This window comes from Bufo bufo, chromosome 8 (genome assembly GCF_905171765.1).
Source record: "Bufo bufo chromosome 8, aBufBuf1.1, whole genome shotgun sequence".
In the NCBI taxonomy this organism is placed as follows: Eukaryota; Metazoa; Chordata; class Amphibia; order Anura; family Bufonidae; genus Bufo; species Bufo bufo.
This window is the reverse complement of record NC_053396.1, coordinates 206,458,224-206,481,027: the sequence shown is the minus strand read 5'-3', so window position 1 is coordinate 206,481,027 and position 22,804 is coordinate 206,458,224. Positions and strand designations below refer to the sequence as shown.

Here is a 22,804-nt window from a genome sequence, read left to right as displayed (position 1 = left end):
TTAAAGGGACCTTGCCTCAGGCACTCAAAACACCTGCACCTCATCCACCATCAGGCCTGGTCTCTACATACAGAGAGTGCCCCAGAGGAACTTGTGTCTACCTCTCCTTCACTGCCGTATGCCTGCCCAGGGTTCTCCTATGAACAGTGAGTAACCCTCGATTGCCCATAACCGTGACCTCACTTCGCTATACCCTGCAGGTCTGGCGTGCTGCATTTCCTGTTCCGGAGTTGAAGGATTCGTGTAGTTTGCAGTTCGGCAGACTGGTGCTTGCAGTAGCTGCCTGTGCATTGGAAAGGGGAATATCGCCTAAACGGTTTTTAACCTCTTGTGTGCAAAACGGTCCGTTACTACCACATACATGGAAGCACTCATACACGCACTCACCACATACATGGACGCACTCACACAGTCACCACATACATGGGTGCTAGGGTGGCCAGACGTCCGGTTTTAGGCCGGACAGTCCGGTTTTCAGGCTCCCTGTCCTCCCTCCGGCGCAGTGCCTGGACGGACACATGGATGTCCTCCTTTTCAGTGGCTCACGTCTCAGACAGCAGCATTGTGCTGTCTTAGCGTAAGCTGCAGCAACTGACCGAGGCTTCTCTCCAGTGGCGACTCTAGGATCAATATATAGGGGGGGCACAAAGATACCACAGTCAAAAATGGGGGGGCAAAAACAAATTAAGTATAAATAAGATTACAAAATACCAGAGAATTGCGGTATGCAGGGATACATTTATAATAAAACTATTTACTTACAAAAGAAGCCATTCAGTCGTCTGCGGTGCCGTCCTCTTCTTGCTTCTGCGGATTCTTTCCCCTTCTTTCTGTCTCTCATCAGTGCGCAGGCGCACTGTTATGGTGGATCTGTGGAAGACACACTGTTATGGGGGCATCTGTGGAAGACACACTGTTATGGGGGCATCTGTGGAAGACACTGTTATTATGCCTCTTATTAGCCCCCATTATGCCTCTCATTAGCCCCCATATCAGCCCTTATGCCTCATTAGCCCCCATATGCTGCCTCTCATCATTAGCCCCCATATGCCTCTCATCATTAGCCCCCATATGCCTCTCATCATTAGCCCCCATATGCCTCATCATTAGCCCCCATATGCCTCTCATCATTAGCCCCCATATGCCTCTCATCATTAGCCCCCATATGCCTCTCATCATTAGCCCCCCATATGCCTCTCATCATTAGCCCCCCTTATGCCTCATCATTAGCCCCCCAAATGCCTCTCATCATTAGCCCTGGCCCCCCATATGCCTCTCATCATTAGCCCTGGCCCCCCATTTACCTCTCATCATTAGCCCTGGCCCCCCATATGCCTCTCATCATTAGCCCCGGCCCCCCATATGCCTCTCATCATTAGCCCCCCTTATGCCCCCAGCAGCCACATAGTTTATAAAATAAAAAATCACTTACCTCTCCTGCTCCTGGACGCCGCCTGCCTCTCCTCAGTCGACTGTGCTCTGAACTGGCGCGCACAGCGTGAGGTCACAGAGCGCCCTCACGCTGTGCGCAGCCCTGCACAGTCGACAGCCGAAGACCAGGAAGTGGTGAGTACAGAGCGTTCACCACTTCCTGGTCTCTCGGTTCTAATGAGCGCTTCCATAATGGAAGCGCTCATTAGTATTCACGTGGGGGAATCAGCAGGGGGGCAACCGGGGGGGCAAAGGACAACATAGGGGGGGCGATTGCCCCCCCTCGCCCCCCCCTAGCGACGCCACTACTTCTCTCACCCCCAGTCAGTCACTAGAGCCGCAGAAATGACTCCCTGTGGCTGACTGAGGGGGAGAGAAGCACCCCGGGCTGCCCCCAGCTCACCTTCCAATCACAAAGTTCTTCCCACTCCTCCCCCGTGTTTTTCCAGCCGATTGTGGGGGTGTGGCTTCACGGATACGGGGCGTGGCTTCATACCGTTTGGAGGCGTGGTTTTGATCATTGTGGGGGTGGTTTGGGGTGTTGTGGGTGTGGTTTGGGGCGTTGTGGGTGTGGTTTGGGTCAGTCCGGCTTTCTAGGGTGAAGCCAGTGGCCACCCTAATGGGTGCACTCATACAAGCACTCACCACATACATCAGGGGCGTAACTATCAGGGAAGCAGCTGCTTCGGGGCCCCAAGCTTAGAAGGGGCCTGGGAGCAGTAGCAGGGGTGTCAGCAGGGCAGGGTTGCATGTACTATGATGTAAACTTCTGGCCTCACAGGCAGCGTATAGTGGAGGGCCGCACTGAAGATAACAGCAGCTCTTGTCAGCAGCAGCTTATGCTGCTACCTCAAAAAAATCTCCCTGGAGCTTCCTTAAGAACCCCCCCCCCCCCCCCCCCCCCAGTTTGCTCCTCTTCACTTACTGTCATATTACGGCAGGGCAGTAGTGCTCTTTGCTCTGCTATCAGGGTCTAGTCGGGACAGAGTGAGGGGGGGGGGGGCCGCACTGCTCTCTGAGGAGGAGACCCCCAGCCATGTGCTCCGGGGGGGTTAGAAACTCTTCTGGATCCTCCACAGCCTGACAAATCCATCTAGCCTGCATAAAAGGCAAGTGTATGTATGTGAAAGGTGTGTGTGTGATTATCTATCTATTATACTGTATATATGTAACAGAACCTAGTTATCTCACCAGCAGTGGCGACTCTAGGATCTATATATAGGGGGGGCACAGAAGATACACAGTCAAAAATGGGGGGGCACTAATAATTTTCACCAGCTAATCATACTACTGAAAAATACTAAAGCAGCCGCTTCCCCTGCAGCTACGCCCCTGGCGCCGGGGTAATATAATTAAGGGGTATCAGGGTACATTGGGTGTAATATAACTGAGGAGGGCTATCAGACATTATAAAGGGGTAATATAGCTTACATTACCCCTGTATTACGTCCCTGATAGGATAGCACTCCTCAGTTAGGTTACCCCTGTATAATGCACCCTGATACCCCTTAGTTATATTATATAACTAAGGGATATCAGGGTACATTACTCAGGGGTAATATAACTGAGGGGTATCAGGGTACATTATACAAGGGTAATATAACTGAGGGGTATCAGGGTACATTATACAAGGGTAATATAACTGAGGGGTATCAGGGTACATTATACAAGGGTAATATAACTGAGGAGGGCTATCATGGGACATTATACAGGGGTAATGTAAGCTATATTACCACCGTATAATGCCCGATAGGCCTCCTGAGTTATATTACCCCTGTATAATAATGTACCCTGATACCCCTTAGTTATATGACCCTGCCGAGATCATATAACTAAGGGGTATCCGGGTACATAATTATACAAGGGTAATATAACTCAGGAGGCCTATCGGGCATTATACGGTGGTAATATAGCTTACATTACCCCTGTATAATGTACCCTGATACCCCTTGGTTATATTACCCCCTGTATAATGTACCCTGATTACCCTCAGTTATAATGTACCCTGATTACCCTGAGGGGTATCAGGGGACATTATGGGTAATATTATAACTAAGGGGTATCAGGGGACATTATACAAGGGTAATATAACTGAGGAGGACTCGGTGCTATCAGGGGAGTGGGGACATTATACAGGGGTCCTTAGTTATATTACCCCTGTATAATGTACCAATTATACCCTAAGTTATAGGGGTAACCGTATCATCAGGGACAGGTTGAGGAGGGGCTGGGCGCAAACCAAGCAGGAGGGAGGGCAGGCCATGAGGCGAGGTACTAAGTAGTGGGGGTATAGGGGTACATACTTTTTAAAAAACTTTTTAGCAGGAGAAGAGAGAACTCAGAACATGAAGGCAAGGCGCTCACTGGCAGGCGGCAGCAATTTGCAAAGTCTGTTCGCGCGGGCGGGAAGGCACGCAGCAGCGCAGCTTTACGCGTTGACGACCGTGACGTCAAGTCGTCAACTCGTCTCTACGGCTGCCACACTCCCAGCCTGCGCCCGCCCTGCACGAGTCCGCTGGGTCCGAACGCCGCCCCCACCGCGGCACCACCCCATCTGTCATGTGACTCTCAGACGACAGACTGACTGTATGTATCTATCTGTGTGTTCTCTTCTCCTTTAATCACTGACACTGAGACAGTAGTGTGGGCGGCCAGCGCAGCAGCGATTAGCGAATCAGCGGGGGGGCAAGGAATGACCTGGGGGGGCAATTGCCCCCCCTGTAGCGACGCCACTGCTCACCAATGGAGGCATTTGGTGGAAATTTCAATGCATAAAATGCATATGTGAAATGAGAAACAGGCCTAAGACTATATAATGAATGTCTGTGTATATTTATACATTCAGCCCCATACTGAGGATGCATAGGGGAAATACACTGCCCAGTGGATGCTATTCCTGTACTCGCTTGAAATTGGTTATGCTATTTTATTCTGTGTATTCAAGTAAGCAACAGTTCACATCTCCATTTCAATTTCGGTTCTTCTGATTCGTCAGAAGAACAGAAAAAAAGGATCCTGTAAACAAATGGATCCTGTTGCATCCGTTATGCACATTTGGCATCCGTTTGAGCCATTTCTGCCTGAGATCCGTTTTTTTTTTTACAGAAAGAAAACTCCTGTACGCAGTACTTTTTTCCATCTGATAGAACAGATCTCAGAAATGGCTCAAACGGATGCCAAATGTGCATAACAGATGCAACAGGATCCATTTGTTTACAGGATCCTTTTTTTTTTTTTTTTTTACAGTTTACATCCAGTTTTTTGTTTTTTTTCCGTTCTTCTGACACATCAGAAGAACGGAAAATGAAACGGAAATGTAAACTCTCCCTAATTATATTTGTTTTGAGTACTTTTTTTTTTGCATTTTTCTTGTAATTACGGTAACAGACCTTTTATTGGCATTGTATAGTGTGTATAGCTGTAATATTGTGAAAGGCAGGAGCGTACCTATAGTGGAAGCAGGGGACGCAGCTACTGCGGGGCCTGAACTCAAAAGGGGCCCACCTGAGATGAGGACTAAATTGTAAAAGGGCCCCCACAATAGTATTATATACAGTGACATGATATGCAGTATATGTGTGGGAAACGGACGAAGTCGCAGCAGGGCCTGGTCTGAGTGAGTGATTTTGACTAGCTGCAGGACTGGGGCTTGCATAAGGGGAGGGGGGGGGGGGGGTTGTGAAGAAGTTGCCCATGAGGGGGAAAGCAGTACTGGCAGGTGGTGTGCCAGTACTGCGGATCCCAGCCTGAGAACAGCCATAGTAGAAGGAGAAGACGGCAATTATACTGTATCTGCTCCTCTCTGAGTAAGGACCTTCAGTGGGAGGAGCTCCAGCGCTGCGGCTGTAAGTGGCATCTGCTTCTATAAAGTGCAGGAGCTGTGAGTAGGGGCAGCCCTAGATCTAATGGAAACATTCAGTACTGCTCTGGGGCCCCTTCTGACCTCAGGCCCCGAATCAGTCGCTTCTCTGCCTCAGTGTCACGACCATGGTTATGGTCGTGACTCCTTATCCGCATGCAGTTGCCTGCGGTTTTGGTTTTGTTGTCAACCACATGGTGAGGGCTGCTTGTATGTTGCCTCACGTGTGGTTGCCGCTGGCAACATGTTTGTACTTGGCAGTATAGCAGCCTGAGCTGTTGCTAGGCAGCTTGCTGTCAAGTGCATGCGGTTACACCTGGCAGCCTGGCTATGTAGGTGTGCCTTTGGTCTGTATGGTGTGCACTGTGACACCCTCCTTCACTTGCGGTTGTCCGCGGCAACGTGTGGAGTTGTGTGCATGTGGTGGCAGTGTCTCAGCCTTCTGGCTGATTCCCAGGACATGGTTGCCACGCATGCCGTTGCTGTCGGTAACAGGTGGAGTGTGATTTTTATGTGTGCACTTTCCTTGTTTGTTGTGCACGAGGTTTATATATGTGTGCACTTCCCCCTTAAGTGGTTTCACTTCCCTGCCTGGTGTATGAAGGGTTAACTCCCTTCTTTTTGTTGAACACTGGGTGTGTCTGTGTGTGGGTGTGGCTACTTGGGGCTATTTAGCTCCTGCTGGATGCCAGTATCTGAGGGGTACTTCAGCCATGGTTAGCTGGAGTCATCCTCCTGGTTATTTACCATCTGCCAGTGAGGGCCACCCTTGTGGTCATAAGTTTATGTATGATGTGATGAAGATGTTTCTTTGGTCTCTTTGTTTCTTTGCAGCTATGGGTTTTTGTGTGATGTGTGGTGTGTCCGTTTGTATTGTTGTGGACAGCAGCACTTGTACATGGGTTCCAGGCTGTGTGTCTGTGGCAGGTAGGTGTTGTACTAGTTGCATTTACCTGCCATTGCCATAAGCTGTTTATGTTCCCCTTTCTTTGCAGCTTGGCCAGTGAGACTCCTGTTCCTCCGTATCTAGGAGGAACAGGTCGTCTTACCCTGCTCCTAGTTCAGGGCCACCCTGAGGGCTAGTAGGGACCCCAAGGTTCTGGAGTATGAGCCCTCCTACCATCGGGGTCGGCTCATACAGCTAGGAGTCAGGGTCAGAATTAGGGACGTAATAGGAGGTGACCTGATTCCTGTCCTGGCCTAGCAGCGACCACCAACTTCTGTCATCGCACGGCTGAGGGTTTTCCCCCATTCTCAGCCGTGACACTCAGTGAATGAGTCTGGGGGGACTTGGAAATAGAGATCTGCAGAGGCTCTGTGTGGTCTCAGCCAGAAGGGCTGAGGGGCCACGAGGCTGTGTGGGACTGTGCCTGGTAAGCTGACCTGGTCAGTGTTGGAACCTGATACCGTGTGTGAACTGCGCTCTATAGATGAGGTAGAGACGACCTATGTATTAGCTAGTGCCTAGACGGGCAGGTGTTTATTTCATTTGGTTTATGTTTGTGCTGGTGCCGAAGTGCCAAAATAAAGCACCACTTGGACTTGAACCCCGTTGTCAGAGGAGAAGCCTGTGATCGTGACCCCCTGTGAGAGAGCGATCCCTTACAATATATCTTGTCCAATGGCAATGGCTGGCTGTAGCAGGGCTTAACTAACCTGCTCCACCCCTCCTGGGACAGTGGACTCATTCAGCTTCCAGCCAGGAGGAGGAAGCCTAGATTTAGTTCAGTCTATAGTAAGAGATAGGCGGAGAGGGGAAGAGAGGGGTCCTGTCCTGATAATGGTGGAGAGTAGGTAAGCAGCTCATAGAGCACCCACACTGAGAGACCACTTCTGAGAATGAGAATCCAGATAACCCTTTCCTGCCCAAGAGTGAGAGCCCCTTGAGGCCCCACTCTCAAGAATTGAAGAAATGACTTAGGTGAAGCCTTAGGATCCCAGACAGCAGAGTGAACTGCGACATCACTCTTACAGACACTACTGTGAGGTGAGGGAATACGGCTAAAGACACCCTCATCACTAGGAAACCCCTAGGCCAGCAACATCTCAGTGCAGAACTGCAACCATACAACCTGCCACCATACCTCCTCAGCTGGTGCCAGGGAAGAATCGCACCAAAGACTGCTGCTACTGTATGTATTTTTAAGTTCTATGTTGCACCTAGTAAAAAGGACTTTGCTGTGTTCAACTTTGTCCTCATTCTTTAGTGCTAAAAATTTCACTGCAACTGACTTCAGGGAGCAATGGCCTGAGGTAGGACACCTATGATGTTACAACACTACATCAGGGTCACTACCACTCCCATCCTCTACACCGGCTCCCACTGGAGCATGCTGCACATTGTTTATGTAATGAATGAAAGAGGGGAAAAAACTCACTACCAGCTACCTGCTCACAAGAGGCTCAGGTATTGAAATCCAACATGCCTCATACTTACCCCTGATGGCTGATGTCAGGAGAGATAAGTTCGGAAGGCCTCTTACACATTAGATGGACAGCAGAACCCAATGAAATCGGCAAGTTCATCCAATACTTATCAAAAGAACATGGCCAGCTTTAGGGTGTTTTTACTTCTAGTAGGTGTAATAAAGGAATGGCAGAACATAAGAACACAGAGTCATAAGAATGGATGATCCAGAATTGTTATTACATGGGGAATGCAAGTAGTTGATAAAACAGACATTTCAGGAGAGGGGACATGTGCTCTTTAAATGAGGCACACTTATAATTATATACCACATATATTCCATACCCAGATAATCTTCTCGTTCACTGTCCTCATTGATGTCCAGAATTTCTCTGATCTTCTTCACCTCCACTGTAGGGTCTCCACCGATATTGTATTTTCCTAAGTGGGTGAAAGGCAAATGCTGTCAGGGCAAGGATAAAGAACTCGCTGCAAATTAGAGGAGGAAGATGAGAAAAGTATTGGACTACATTTTATGGGGCCTCAGAAAACATGATTTTTAAGGGCCCACCTTCATACCTTCTGTCCATCTTGCTAACACTACACATACACAGGAAACATCATCAATAAGATCCAAAGTTATATGTGAATCATCCCAAAGAAGTAGACCCTATTGGCAACTGATTGGATCCAACAACTCGAAATTAGGCTTTCTGCTGGAAATTTAGGACCTATCATATTGTCAGAGCCAGACCTGCCCACCAGAGGATCTGACAATATGAGAATCTGATGGGGCACTGGCTGTGAAATGAAGAGGAAACAAGGCTGAGATGATATTTGTGAAGGCAAGGGAGATTTTAAGGAGTAATCTGAAGGACCAGCTATGATTTGATACTTGCCATCTGTGATCAGAAGGATAACATTTTTAGTTTTCAGGAAATTTTCTGGATCTCTCACATTTTGCAGAGACAGCATTGCGTAAACTTTAGCCATAGCCCGTCGAGTATTCGTTCCCGTTTTATCTCTATGTGCTGCAAATAAAAAATATTAATAATAATAGTAAACTGAATGTTGAGGAAAGATAGAGGTACCATAGACTGTCTTCAGGTGTTTCCATAATATATGGGTCATCTAAATGTTTCAAGGCTTTAGCAGTGGAACGGCTGTTAAAAATACCAGAGGGGCAATTAAAGAGGTTATCTGCTTTAGACAATCCCTACTTAAGGTGGATTTAGACAACCTATCACAGAAGAGAATGACTTTTCATATAAAACTTTTACTTCTAGATATTAAAATAATAATAATAAACCCACAACATATAGAAGATATGATAACATACTGTGCCAAAATAGAGAAGGCAGAGCCTTACTTTGGACGTGTCCAGGATAAAACCATCCAAGTAAACAAAGATGCAACAACTTACAGTTTGGAGACCGAGGGCTTGGATACTTGGCATACGAGAAGTGAGGTCAGGACAGGGGGGAACTTTTCCCTGATGTATCCCTAAAAGCTGTATCCCAATAGAATTATCCGCAAGGAAGCTCAGTGGATATATCGCCTTATAACGGTATATCCCCTGGGATTAAATGAGCAGATTTCATTTAGCTGCTTTGTCTAGGTGTTTTTTCTCCCTCTTTTTTGACTAACCGTTTCTATGGTGATCTGCTTACTAAATTCTTTTGAAGCTTAGGATCATCTGCCTTACATCGAACCGAGATTGGTTCATATACATAGTTATCAATTCTGATCGGGATCTGGGTGGGACATTATTTCCGTGTCCCCACAGCTATATATCTATCCCCCAATATAACCCCATTATTAAGAAAAGGGACATCCTTGTGCTCACATAAAATGTATTTATTTGTATAATCTTACATTGAAGCCTTTATCTCCACCTAGCCCAGAATATGAATGGCATGTACCTTTAAATATGCCATTCCACTTGCCTTCAGTTGTTCTAACCGTTGCTATGACTCCCCCTAGTCCCTATGTACGCTCCCTGATGCGTTCCATACACCGGAAGCATCTTCAGCGGAAGCTCTGACGCACTTCCGGTTTTGGAATCACATGTGCGTTCCACACTCTTTGCGTGTGTTCCACCGACCGGAAGTAGATCATTTATTAGTGCCGGTGTTCCGTTATTTTTTGCTAACCGTGAAATTTTGCTACCCTCGTCACTTCCTGTTGTGACGTAGCTGCAACGGAAGGTTTGGAAGGAGGTGTGTCTCGCTGCTTGCCACCAGAGTGGCTGAGGAGTTGCGTCGGCGCAGGCGCACAACGACGGGGTAGGCAAATTTCACATTTAGAGTTGCTGTGAACGCGCCGAGGGTAGGTAAAAATTACGGGCCACTGTGCATGTGCGCCGAGGGTAGGTAAAAAATATGGCCCACTGCTTGGCGCACTTGCACAGTGGCCTGTAATTTTTACCTACCCTCGGTGCGTTCACAGCTACTCTAAGTGTGAAATTTGCCTACCCCGTCGTTGTGCGCCTGCGCCGACAGACCTCCTTCTCAGCCACTCTGGTGGCGAGCAGCGAGACACACCTCCTTCCAAACCTTCCGGTGCAGCTATGTCACAACAGGAAGTGACGAGGGTAGCAAAATTTCACGGGTAGCAAAAAATAACGGAGCACCGGCTTTGCGATTAACTGCCTGAGGAGGAGGGGTGTTCTATTAGTGCCAAATTCAAGCTATTTAAGGCTGATTCACCATTATGTGAGTGCACCTTACTACACCAGTATGCCTATATCATTCTGCTATTATCATTGATGCCTAGGAATACTGGATTACTTACCTTTGGTCCCTGATGAACCAGCTCGAATGACACTGGGGAAACGCGTCGGGACAAGCATTCATCATATTCACTGGCAGGGTCGCAGTAGGTGACAGCAAGGGCTTAGCCACCGAGAGGTGGGGTCTCCCCTTTCGGGGCAGGTGCTCCGCCTTTAGGCAGGGGTAGCATTTAGGGATACATCAGGGGAAAAGTTCCCCCCTGTCCTGACCTCACTTCTCGTATGCCAAGTATCCAAGCCCTCGGTCTCTAAACTGTAAGTTGTTGCATCTTTGTTTACTTGGATGGTTTTATCCTGGACACGTCCAAAGTAAGGCTCTGCCTTCTCTATTTTGGCACAGTATGTTATCATATCTTCTATATGTTGTGGGGTATTATTTTAATATCTAGAAGTAAAAGTTAAGTTTTATATGAAAAGTCATTTTCTTCTGTGATAGGTGATTTTTGTACTTTTTAACTTTATAGTTTTTTTCAGTGATAGCCCTTGGATTTAGACAAACCAATAATCATCCAGATTATCAGGAATAACCACTCCTACGAACGCACGTTCCGGATAATCTGAATAACGAAATGTGACGCCGATCTCTCTATCCTGTCGTTTGTGCAGGCGCCACCAATCATCGTTTCTGGGCAGCAGATTGCAGTCTAAACAGCCATCTGCTGCCTAGAAACAATGAATCTGTATGAGGACGAGTGATTACTATACTGTATATACATACTGTGAAGGAGATCGCTCCATGTATATGCAGCGGTCTCCTTCACTGAGTGAGCAGCCAACTGTCAGGAAGAAACACTTCCTTCCCGACAATAGGCCGCTCCATCGGCCCGTGTAAACCCGCCTTTAGAAGGATCCTTTTCAAATAAGATTACAAAGTGTCCTCCTGATAGAACCCTCAGCGATCAGCTGTGTTTTGTGGGAAAGTTCAGTGTTTAGTTTCCCTATAGTGCCACCGCTGGGGAAAATAAGCATTACACCATGTCCATTCACATTAATGAGTTTCAGTAGAGCGTAAGACAGGCTAGGTCCTCCAGAGCAGGAGACGCCTTATGTATCTGCTCTTCCCTCTAGTCAAGAGAAGAGAGTGAAGAGATGAGGATCCTGAACAGAGGACCCCCCCAGAATTCCCTAATAGGTTATATAAAAAGGGTTTTCTAAACGTTTTAACCTCAAGGACTTGTAGTCTTGTAGTGGTTAGCTGTGCCATTATATCATTAATAAAAATATGGGGAAAGCCACATGAACTACATTACCTGAATACTTAAATTCTTTCAACTTGTCAATGACCTTGTAAGCCTCTATACTGTCATCGTCAGAGAGCTCAATGATGGGTTTTGTCTCTGTGGCGTACGAGATGATAGAATAGCGAGGGAAAAAATCAAAGCTGCTCATCTGTGGAGAAAATGATATCCATGTAGTATCCATCATACCAGGTCAAATAAAGCAAATGCAAAGAAGAACAAGAAGGTTACCCACAAAGTCTAGTTTGCAGCCATCAACTATCAAAAGCAACTTGGAACATGATGGCAATGACCTGACAGGTTGCTATAGGCAACAGCTCCATTGTTTAATAAGTGCCCCCTGATATATGTATGTGATATATGTATGTAAACAAGCATAAAACACATTATCATAAAGTCATGGCTACTTCAATAAAATGGCCGGAGGGCAGAAGAACTCATCATGGACGACTCATCAGAGCAGTGCACTCCTGATGTAGGCTTCCAGAGGGCTCACAACCACCTAAACTGTCCAAGGACTTCGTGCAAATTGTGGTTTTACCACAGTTTTTCTCGAGAATTATGTGAAAAAAACACAACAGAACTGATTTGTGGCATGTTCTGCAGATATCTCTGAAGGTCCTCAATCCAAACGGGACAGAGAATAGCAAGAAAGCAGAGGGTGAGCTGCTGTATAGGTGAATGGGGTCTGGTCTGGGGACGGTATTAGTTGAGGGGGTCTGTAGGGTCTGAATGTATTTATTAGCCTGCATTTAAGGGATCTGGTTTGGGGGAGGTCTAATCTGTTTCTGTACTTAGAGGGTCTTGTTTCGGAGCCTGCATTTATTTAGGAGGTCCAGCTCTAAGGATACATCCACATGGGGTGTATAAGCTGTGAATTTTCCGCTGAAGCATTGCACAGTAGCAGGATAAGAAATTTAAACAAGTGGAAGGCTGAAAAGTCAGCCTGAATTTGTGGGAGGGGCATCTTACCTTCTTAAGCGCCAGCCCCCAGCTCCTCAGGGCGCTTCTGTTCATACGCTGGATAAGGAGTCGCTTCGCTCTGGTACTGCACCCTTGCACGTCGTGAGCTGCTTTAACTGCTTTGTTTTCGCCACCCATACACCGCCGATTCACGTCCGCAGGATAGGTAACTAATGTATGACGATTCTCCCTGCTCCACAAGGGCTCCTCCGAGCGGCGGTCACATACTCCCGGCTCACGGGGTCGGCGTGCGTTCCAGCGTGGAACGCACGTCGATATCCACTCCAGATCCGAGCGCCTCGCCTCCTTCATGCGGCAGCAGGGTGGGCAGGGTTCCAGCGTGGAGCGCACGCCGGAATCCTCGGCCAGGCCTGGGCTTCCGGTCACATGCCCGGCGTGCGTTCCAGCGTGGAGCGCACGCCGGAATCCTCACTCAGGCCCGGCGGCTCTAATCGGCCAGGCGGCTCCAGTGCAGCGGCTCCAGGGCAGGTAAGCTCTGTCCCCACTGGGTCCCCCCTTACAGGAGCCTCCGGCCCGGGCCCCATGTTCCGAGCTTCTGGTGTTCGGATCAGCGTGCGTTCCAGCGTGGAACGCACGCCGATACCTGCTCCCACATCTGGGTCTCCCACTCCACTTACAACTCGGGACGGGTGGGCCCCGTCCCCAAGTCCACCCGTCCACATGGTCACCCCCCACCAGGAATTCTCCCCTTGTCTCCCTGCTTCCGGGGGTAGATGGACGCACGTCTAACAAACCCATATACGAAGTAAGCAGGGGTGTCTAGCCCCTGAGCAACAACGGTTTTCATGTCTATAAACGGCCATTTAAAAAAAAAATATATATATATAATTTTTTTGTGGGCGCAAAAACTCAGCAGGGTTACCCGACAGCCAAACGGTCACAAACGCACACCCGCCGTGTCACGCAGCGCCAGGTGGGGTGAAGAAAAAGTCATCCTCGGTCCCCACTCATAAGGGGAGGTCTCCTGGGTCCCCGTTAGGCGGGAAGGGCGCTAGTTTCAGTTCGGAGGTCAAAGAGAGCTGGGGGTCTCACCAGGTGTAGCCTAGGTCGTTATCGCACTCCATACGCGATCAGCTTTCACTAAACGTTCACTGCAGTTACCTGTTCTGATCTGTGGTGGCGGCAGGGCCACGTGATATATATATGTGCTTTCACGCTATATGCTGTTGTCTTCCTGCTCTGCTGGATCACCCAGGCTCACACCTACCTCTGTCTCCTGGATCGCCCAGGCTCACACCTACCTCTGTCTCCTGGATCGCCCAGGCTCACACCTACCTCTGTCTCCTGGATCGCCCAGGCCTGTCATCCTCCCCAGTTATGTTCTTTTTCCCTTCCGAACTTTATGGATTTGTCCTCCCAGGAACGTATTCTGACCGTTTCATTTACACTACACTTTGACCAAGGTCAGGTGACCCAAGACATCAGCACAGGTATTAGCCTCTAATCCCAGGTACGTTACCCAGACCGACACAAGCCTTCTCGTAGGCACCGGTCGTACTACATTCCGGTCACATATAGTTATCCGGGACTATTTCTTTCTTTACAGGTTAAGCATGTCACATGCTTCAGATGTGGAGGAGACCCTGTCACTCCCTGGGACGTCCGTTTCAGGCCAGGCTGGCACCACGTCCCTGAGGAGCTGGACGATCCCCAGGCTCATCGCCGAACTCAATAAGAGAGGCATCCCTCACCCGGCCTCTGCCCGCAAAGCAGAGCTATACAAACTGTTGATGACCTCCCCGGTCTGCAAGCCACCATTGACTCCTTGGTCGGCATGGTGACTGACGCTCAGTCCAGGGTGTCGGTACTGGAGTCACGGGCCCCGGCGCCCCCCCAGGCGTCCCACCCTCCGGATGAGTCCGTTGTTCCGCAGACGGCCGCGATAGGTACTTCTATTTTCACTCCCCGGGTGGCCCCGGCCCATTTCATCCCGGACGGTATTAAAAAGGATATCCTGGCCGGAAAGGACGTGAACCTGGCGTCCATCCTTATCGCTTCACAAGATCTCCCCGAGAACCGGGTCATCAACTGTGGTGACGTCTCCCTCGTCCTGAGGGCCAAGGACGCAAGGCTCAACAGAAAGCTCACCATCCCGGAATTTGTTTTGGCGTTTAGCCTGTTCAGGGACATCGTGTGCTCAGCCCAGCCGAGAAGGAGGGAGGAACTAGATTCATACCTCTACCTGGTCACTGACCTGGGGCATAAATATGGTGGCTCGTCATTCTATGACTACCACTGCTCCTTCTCGGCTAAGGCTGCTGCTGCCCTGGTTCAATTCCAGTTTATCACCAACTGGGCAAATATCGATATGGAGCTTTTTTGCCGCCACTTCACGGGTCTTAGGGCCCCGTCTTGTTCAGGGTGCCAGTCGATTTTCCATTCCTCGGACTGGTGTCCGAACTCGGTCAATCCCGTCCAGGATAGGTCCCTGCCCGGTCCCTCAGGTCTCCAACTGGGCGCCCCCGGGGTTGACAAGCTGGGTCTGCAACAATTTTAACGTGAACGGATGCGGCTTCAATAGTTGCAGGGCACTCCACATTTGCTCGCTGTGCTTCAGGGCTCACCCTCGTCCCGCCTGTCCCAAGAGGTCTGCGAGACAACTATGACTAACTGACATTGACCTCGATCTCTTTGGCATCCTTCTGCGGGACCACCCCGACCGGGGGTTCGTGCAATTTTTGTTGTCCGGCTTCACAGAGGGCTTTCACACAGGCCTCATCGCCCTGCCGCAGACGTCTTGGGAGGGCAGCAACCTGAGGTCTGCTTCTGAGGACCCGGCGGCAGTGGAGGAGTTGCTCCAATCCGAGGTCGATAAGGGTTTCCTCATCGGCCCGCTTGAGTCAATACCATTCCCTTCCTGGCACATTAACCCCATTGGACTGGTGTCCAAGAAAAATTGTAATAAAAAGCGGTTAATCTACAACCTGTCCGCGCCTCATGCCTCTGCCATTCCCAGCCTCAACTCGCTCATTCCATCCGAGGAGTTTTTTTCATGCAGTATTCCTCTATAGACGAGGCAATTTAGGACATTGTGAACTCCGGCAGGGGTTCCTGGTTGGCGAAGGCGGACATCTCAGACGCCTTCAGGCTCCTCCCTATTAAACCACATCTATGGGGTTACTGCGGGCTTAGATGGGTCGATCGCTATTATTTCGCGAACAGGCTCACGTTTGGTTCGAAGAGTAGCCCATGGTTGTTCGACCAATTTGCCAAGGCCCTGCATTGGATCCTCGTCCACCATGGTGGATTACCTACGGTAATCCACTACCTCGATGACTTCTTGATCATCGAGGGTCCACACGGCAGGTCGGGCAACCTGGCTACTCTTCTCCAAATTTTTTCCAGCCTGCAAGTCCCGATAGCCCACGCCAAAACAGAGGGCCCCGCCAATAGGGTGACGTTCCTCTGCGTCACCCTGGATTCCATCCGGATGGAGGCCAGCCTCCCGGAGGAAAAACTGGCAAGTTGCCGTGCGGCAATTTCTCACGCCATGTCCGTGGGCTATCTATCCAGTGTGGAGCTCCAATCCCTGCTGGGGCGATTCAACTTCGCCTCCAGAATCCTGCCCCAGGGCAGGGCATTCACCTCCAGGTTGCTCCAGTTGTTGCCTTCGGCTCCTGACCAGAGCAGCACCGTCCACTTGGACAGCCATGCCAGGGTGGACTTGGCCATGTGGTCCCTGTTCCTGTCTTCCTGGAACGGTATCTCTCTTTTTGTACCATCATGGGCACCGTCATACCCCACTATTTTCTCGGACGCTGCAGCATCCCGGGGGTATGCCGCTATTTTTGGGTCCCATTGGATGGCTGGCCAATGGCCCGTAAAGATCCGGTCAGTCTCCAAAAGTCTGAGCTCGTCTTCCCTCCTGGAGCTTTACCCCATTGTGGCGGCGGCTCAGGTGTGGGGTCATCGGTGGGCGAATACACCGATAACCAGGCGATGGTGGACATTATCACAAAAGGGCGGGCAAAATCTTCCAGGATCATGTCCCTCCTGCGCAGACTGGTGTGGCTCTCTCTCACCCATAATTTCCATGTGTTCTGCAGCCACATTCCAGGGGTCGAGAATGTGGTGGCGGATGCCCTGTCTCGATTTAATTTCCCCCTTTTTATTCAGGTGCTGCCAGGAGCGGACCCCGCGGGGTCCCCTCTTCCGGTCTTCCATTCCCTGGTGATGGATTAGAGTCCCTCCTTGCCCACGCCAGGAACCTGGTTCAACATTCCCTCTCCTCCAATACCATCAGGAACTTCCAAGCCGGCTTCAAGGTTTTTGAAGTGTTTTCCAGGTCCCACCCGCGAGGTGGCGTGGACGATGTCTCCTACACCCTGGCGTTCATAGCCCACTGTCACCGCAATCTCAGGCTGTCATACAACACCATCAAGCTGTACCTAGCCGGGATACAGCACGGCGCCATGCTTCATAATCCAAATGGAGGTTCCATTTTTTCAGTGCAGGCAGTCAAGGTGGCCCTTAGGGGAGTCCAGAGGTGCGGGGATGCCCCTCCCGCCCGTAGACAGCCTGTCTCCGGCGAGATGTTTAGGAGATTGTCGTCCGCGCTGGATGGACATCCTTTTGGGCACTCTCCTAGTTTGGTTATTAAGGCAGCCATGTACCTCGGGTTTTATGGGTTCCTTAGGCCAGGTGAGTTCACCAGCACCTCTCCTAAACGACAGGGATTGCAGGTGCGGCAATTGTCCTGGGTCCATGACCATTTTGTCCTCTGGCTCCCGTCCACGAAGTCCAATCAGCATGGGCCTCCCTCGGAGGTCAGGTTCTTCAAAACTGCTAACGATTGGTGCCCGGTCATGGTCCTCCGTCAATTGGTAGCTCTGCTACAAGATTCCCCCCTAGATGGCCCGTTGCTACCTTGGCACGGGAAGTTCCTGACTTCAAGCCAGTTCGTGTACCACATCAGAACTCTGACTTCAGGTCTCGGTTACAACCCGTTGGCCATCACTGGGCACTCGCTCCGAATCGGGGCCGCGTCCCCAGCTTTAAAAAATGGGGTCCCGGCGCATGTGATCAAATGCATGGGTTGCTGGCGCTCTTCTTGCTTCACAAGGTACATCCTGAACCCGAACGTAGAGATTTCCCAGGCTTTCTGTAAACACGTTCTCTGAGAGGAATTAAAGGGTTTTTTTTGGACACTACTCTGCTCTCCTCGTCTATTTTTGCCCACTGCTAGGCTTACCCTCGCTCCTGGCTCCCGGCACAACACAGCCAGCTTAGGTCAGGGGTAAGCGCTTCCCCTCATCTGTAGCCCTAAGCCTCTCCCATAAATTCACACTTTATGTAAAAAATAATTCCATGCGAAAATTGACATGCAGTGTAAAAATTTACTTATGTATGCATTCCATTTCCGTTTTTCCGTTCCATCCTATTATTGCCCGCAAATCACATTCCTTGACTCCATTAAAGTCAATGGGTCCGCAAAAAAAACGGATGTACTCCGTATGTCTTCAGTATCCGTTCCGTATTTGCGGAACCATCTATTGAACATTTTATGCCCAGCCCAATTTTTTCTATGTAATTATTATATACTGTATATGCCATACGGACAAACGGAAAAACAGAACGAAACCGGAAGCACTACTGAAACAAAAAATGGAAAAACGGATCAGTTAAAAACGGCCCGCAAAACACTGAAAAAGCCATACGGTCGTGTGAACGAGCCCAAGTGATCATTCAGACGTCTGTAGAATGGGTCCGGATCCATTCCGTAATTATGCGGAACTGGTGCGGACCCATTCATTTTTAATGGGGCCGGAACAGTGTGCTGTCCGCATTTCCGGTGCGCGGCCCCGAACTTCCGATCCGCGGCTCCGGAAAAAAATAGAGCATGTCGGACAAGAATAGGATTCCTCTATTAAATGCCGGCGATGTGCAGCGCCAGTGTTTTGCGGTCCGCAATATGCGGACCGCAAAACACTATGGTAGTCTGAATGGACCCTAGTTGACTTGCTGCAGATTTATAATCCACTTTGCATTTCAATTTCTACACGTACACTGTATGAATTTTCAGCACAGCATGTGAATGAGGCGCTGAGATAGTCTTATCCACTTTGCTGCTACTGTAAATGCAGATATTCCAACCAGAAAATCCAGATTGATACCCGCAGCACATCTCCCCCGGTAGAAATACCCTAATAGTTGAGTTCACTGGACTCTGTATTTGTTTAGGGTTGTTTGTATTTATTCCAGGTCTGTCTTTATTTAAGGGAATCTGCTCAGCCGTCTGAATTTATTTGCATTGCTATCATAGCTGGAGAGATGGGCCAAAGACATCGGGAGAAATCATCATAGTGGTCTGGGTTGTATGGAGAAGAAAATGAAAAAGGAAACGCCATCTGGACTTATGGAGAAGTTGTCACCTGTTCTGACATGTCTGTTTTCGTAAATACGTTTATTCCACAAAAAGTATACAACAAGACTCTGTGTAGCGAACGGCAAATGGGTGTTACTGTTCTCTTTGTCAAGAGTTTGTACCCCTACACAGTCTGATACGGGGAATTGGTTTTCCTCAGTGTCAGAATTCCCCATATTTCAGCTTGTTAAAGGGGTTGTCTCACTCAGGGCTCCAGACCAAAAAAAATATCAAGGAGCCATTGGCTCATAACCTGAAAAATTTAGGAGCCAAATTAAAATTTTCAGTCGCCAAATTTAAAATACACATAATTACGGTAAGAAGGTTAGGACTGTTCTATTATGGTCCAGACGTTCCAAAAATCTGGAATGCATGCAGCTTTTTTAGTGTTTTATTTTTTTCACGTGGTATCGAGTATCACAATACTTTTATATGGTATCGAAATCGAGTCAAAATTTTGGTATCGTGACAACCCTAGGTAAGACGTGTGTTTTTTATTTTATTTTTTAAATTACACACGTCTTACCTAGAGTTGACACGATACCAAAATTTTGACTCGATTTCGATACCATAAAAAAGTATTGCGATACTCGATACCACGTGAAAAAAATAAAACACCAAAAAAGCTGCGTGCATTCCAGATTTTATGGAACGTCTGGATCATAATAGAACAGTCCTAACCTAATTTATGTCTAGACAAGGTGACAAAAAAATGGCAAATTGCAAGTTTTTATTTTTCTGTTTGGAGATATTTTTTTATATTTTAATAGTTCGCACTTTTTCGGGTGTGGCGATATGTAATTTTTTTTATTGTTTTTTTATTTTATATGTAAAATTAGGCAAGGGGGTGATATAAACTTAATATTTTTTTTTTTTTTTTTTTTTTTTTACTTTTTATTTAATAGCTATTTCCCCCCTTATGGGCTAGAAAACCTGGGATCTTTCATCCCTTGTCCTATTCACCCGAGCGTCCTGGCTGCCATGGTAACCGATCGGAGCCCCAGGATTACACTGCTGGGGCTCCGATCGGAACTGCCACCGCCACCAATGATTATAATACTTGGGGGGGGGGGGGGCGCACTGCGCCACCAATGATTCTACTTTATAATACTGGGGTTGGGGGGGGTTCGGTGCACTGTGCCACAAGCTTAATACGAATGCAGGCTGCTCTGCGGGTGCCGGCCATATCCCATACCCGGCACCCAGCCTCTATAACTGCCCACTGCGATCCGCCGCTATTAACCCCTCAGATACGGCACCTGAGGGGTTAATAGCGGCGGATCGCAGCGCTCAGTTATAGAGGCTGGGTGCCGGGTATGGGATATGGCCGGCACCCGCAGCGCAGCCTGCGTTTGTATTAAGCATAAACTATATTCATTGGTGGCGCAGTGGCCACAGCCCCTCCCCTCCTCCTCCCTGCTGTCAGCCCATTGGTGGCGCAGTGGCCACAGCCCCTCCCCTCCTCCTCCCTGCTGTCAGCCCATTGGTGGCGCAGTGGCCACAGCCCCTCCCCTCCTCCTCCCTGCTGTCAGCCCATTGGTGGCAGCAGCACAGGGGGGAGGGACCACCTCCTTCTCCCCTTTGCTGCTGAGGAGAACATGGCATGCGCTGACAGCAGAGCGTCCCATGTCAGTTCCTCGTGTGTGAGAGGCAGAGCAGCGGAGGGTCTAGGCGCAAATAGCAAATTTGTAGTCTTGTCGCCATTAAGCAATTCTAAGTCGCATTGGCGACCATTTTGGTCGCTATCTGGAGCCCTGTCACTTCAGCAAATGGCGTAGTGAAAGTTAACATAAGGCACTTACTAATGTATTGTGATTGTCCATATTGCCTCCTTTCCTGGCTTGAGTTATTTGTCCATCGCATTATACACTGCTCGTTTCCAGTGGTTAGGACCACCCTACAATTCAGCAGCGGTGGTCGTGCTTGCACACTATAGGAAATTATAGGAAAATGTGCTGGCCTCTCTGGTGGCCGGTACCGTGGGAGCTCACATAGGATGTCTTTTTCCTACAGTGTGCAAGCACGACCTCTGCTGCTGGATTGTAGGGTGGTCGTAACCATGGAAATAAGTGTATAATGTGATGGAAAAATGAATCCAGACAGCAAAGGAGGCAATATGGACAATTAACATACATTAGTAAGTGCCTTGTGTTAGCTTTCTGTACATGATAAATGCCATTAACCACCCCTTTAAGTAAAGTGGATACCAATGTTACAGCTGGTTTCCTAAAGGGCTTATCTCATACACTTTAAATTCTTTACTTATCTGAAGGACTTTCTTTCTTTTCTGTGGGTGGGCAGCAGCTCATCAAGCACCTGCATCTCCCAGGATGCATAGCAATTAGCTATTGATAACCCCTTCCTCCCCTGCCTAGAGAATAGCCCCTCACATATGGCCCCAGAGATACATGATATGAAAAGCCCCCCACAATTCCCTTCTCCGCTGTCTAGAGAGAGATATAGCTGTATAAAGGTCTGTGAATTTAGAATGAATGAAAGGTGTCCGGACCACGTCACTATGAGGTCACTACCAGCACTGGAGGAGGAAGGGAGCAGGGGACTACTGGGCATGTTAGTCCATCTGAATGCGGGAGAAGGTGGACCAGAAGAATAAACAGCCTAATAATACTCTTACTGGATGTATATTGCAATTATACTTCATCTGAAATCCCCTATGAATTCCATAGTATTAGTAATATTTTTGGATAACCCCTTTAAAGGGGTTGTCCGGGTTCAGAGCTGAAGTCTAGCGTAGGGCAAGGGAGCGTATCAGGGGGGCTGCCTGGGTGAAAATATGGGTATGTCCGGGTTCAGCTCTAAACCTGGACAACCCCTTTAAGGAACATTTTGTCATCTGTTTCCCACTCACTGTATGGTGTATAGAGCTATTTACTATGTTACTTAGGCACTATACGGTATATTACTTTTGCAGTGTACGGGGTGGCAGCACTGCATGACACTGTTATTTAGACAATGGTATGGAAGTATTATATGGTATAATGTATGGCATTGTTATTTAGACAATGGTATGGAAGTATTATATGGTATAATGTATGGCATTGTTATTTCAGCGCCATCCTGGATGATGCTAATACCCGGGTCTCCAACCTGATTTTTCTGGACAACTTATCAAAACAAAAAAACACAAAGTGGAATTTTTATATATGGAAGCAATATATGCACAGAATACTAATATGAAACCATTCATAGTATCATGGACGCATCATTTTTGTTCACAGGCAGAGGATAAAGTCGCCTATAGACCAGCAATGTATTGTTGGTTTGCAACCCGATTATCTGTATAATGTATGATAGCACCAAGGTTGCACCGCCAATGAGGCGAGGTGAGGCGCTTGCCTCAGGCAGCACCAGGTAGGGGCAAGAGGGAGGCAGCGGAAGGGCCATGGGCAATGAGCGCTTCCATTGTGGAAACGCTCATCTCTACATATTCAACTGCATCTCTGTACTCAGGGCAGCAATATACTTGAATGCCGTGACGGGGCACGAGAGCGATGTCTCCCCGGCCCACCGTTTCCTCTAATAGGCTTTAGTCCTAGTTCCTAGTTCATCATTATCGCGCTGGGCTGCATAGAGCTCAGGACACCGACTAGAAGAGGTCCGTGTCTCGCACTGCATCGCTGACTGCAGAGTGGAGGTAAGTATTTGAGTTTATTATTTTTTTTGCAGCATGCTGTTCGGCCACAATGGGGTGGGGGGTCGGGGGGGGTCT

At 48.7% G+C, this 22,804-nt stretch overlaps 2 protein-coding genes and 1 long non-coding RNA gene across 6 annotated transcripts in view; 2 read left to right on the top strand and 1 right to left on the bottom strand.

Annotated features, from left to right (window-relative positions):
- Positions 1 to 22,804, top strand: part of LOC120977488 (zinc finger protein 260-like) — a 244,578-nt gene that overhangs the window by 106,514 nt on the left and 115,260 nt on the right. The gene's annotated exons all lie outside the window — the stretch shown is intronic.
- The window catches only part of LOC120977496 (complement factor B-like), a 103,639-nt gene that overhangs the window by 48,685 nt on the left and 32,150 nt on the right, over positions 1 to 22,804 (bottom strand). For both annotated transcript variants that reach the window (XM_040405476.1, XM_040405477.1), the window contains 3 exons: positions 11,739 to 11,877; positions 8,597 to 8,728; positions 8,043 to 8,138 (listed from right to left, as the gene is read on the bottom strand). In XM_040405476.1, coding sequence (XP_040261410.1) covers positions 8,043 to 8,138; positions 8,597 to 8,728; positions 11,739 to 11,877 — 367 coding nt within the window. The remainder of the gene's footprint in view (positions 1 to 8,042; positions 8,139 to 8,596; positions 8,729 to 11,738; positions 11,878 to 22,804) is intronic.
- On the top strand, positions 2,437 to 22,157 carry LOC120977512. The gene is made up of 3 exons (XR_005773915.1): positions 2,437 to 2,544; positions 6,387 to 6,394; positions 22,146 to 22,157. It is a non-coding gene; the product is annotated as an uncharacterized LOC120977512 (long non-coding RNA).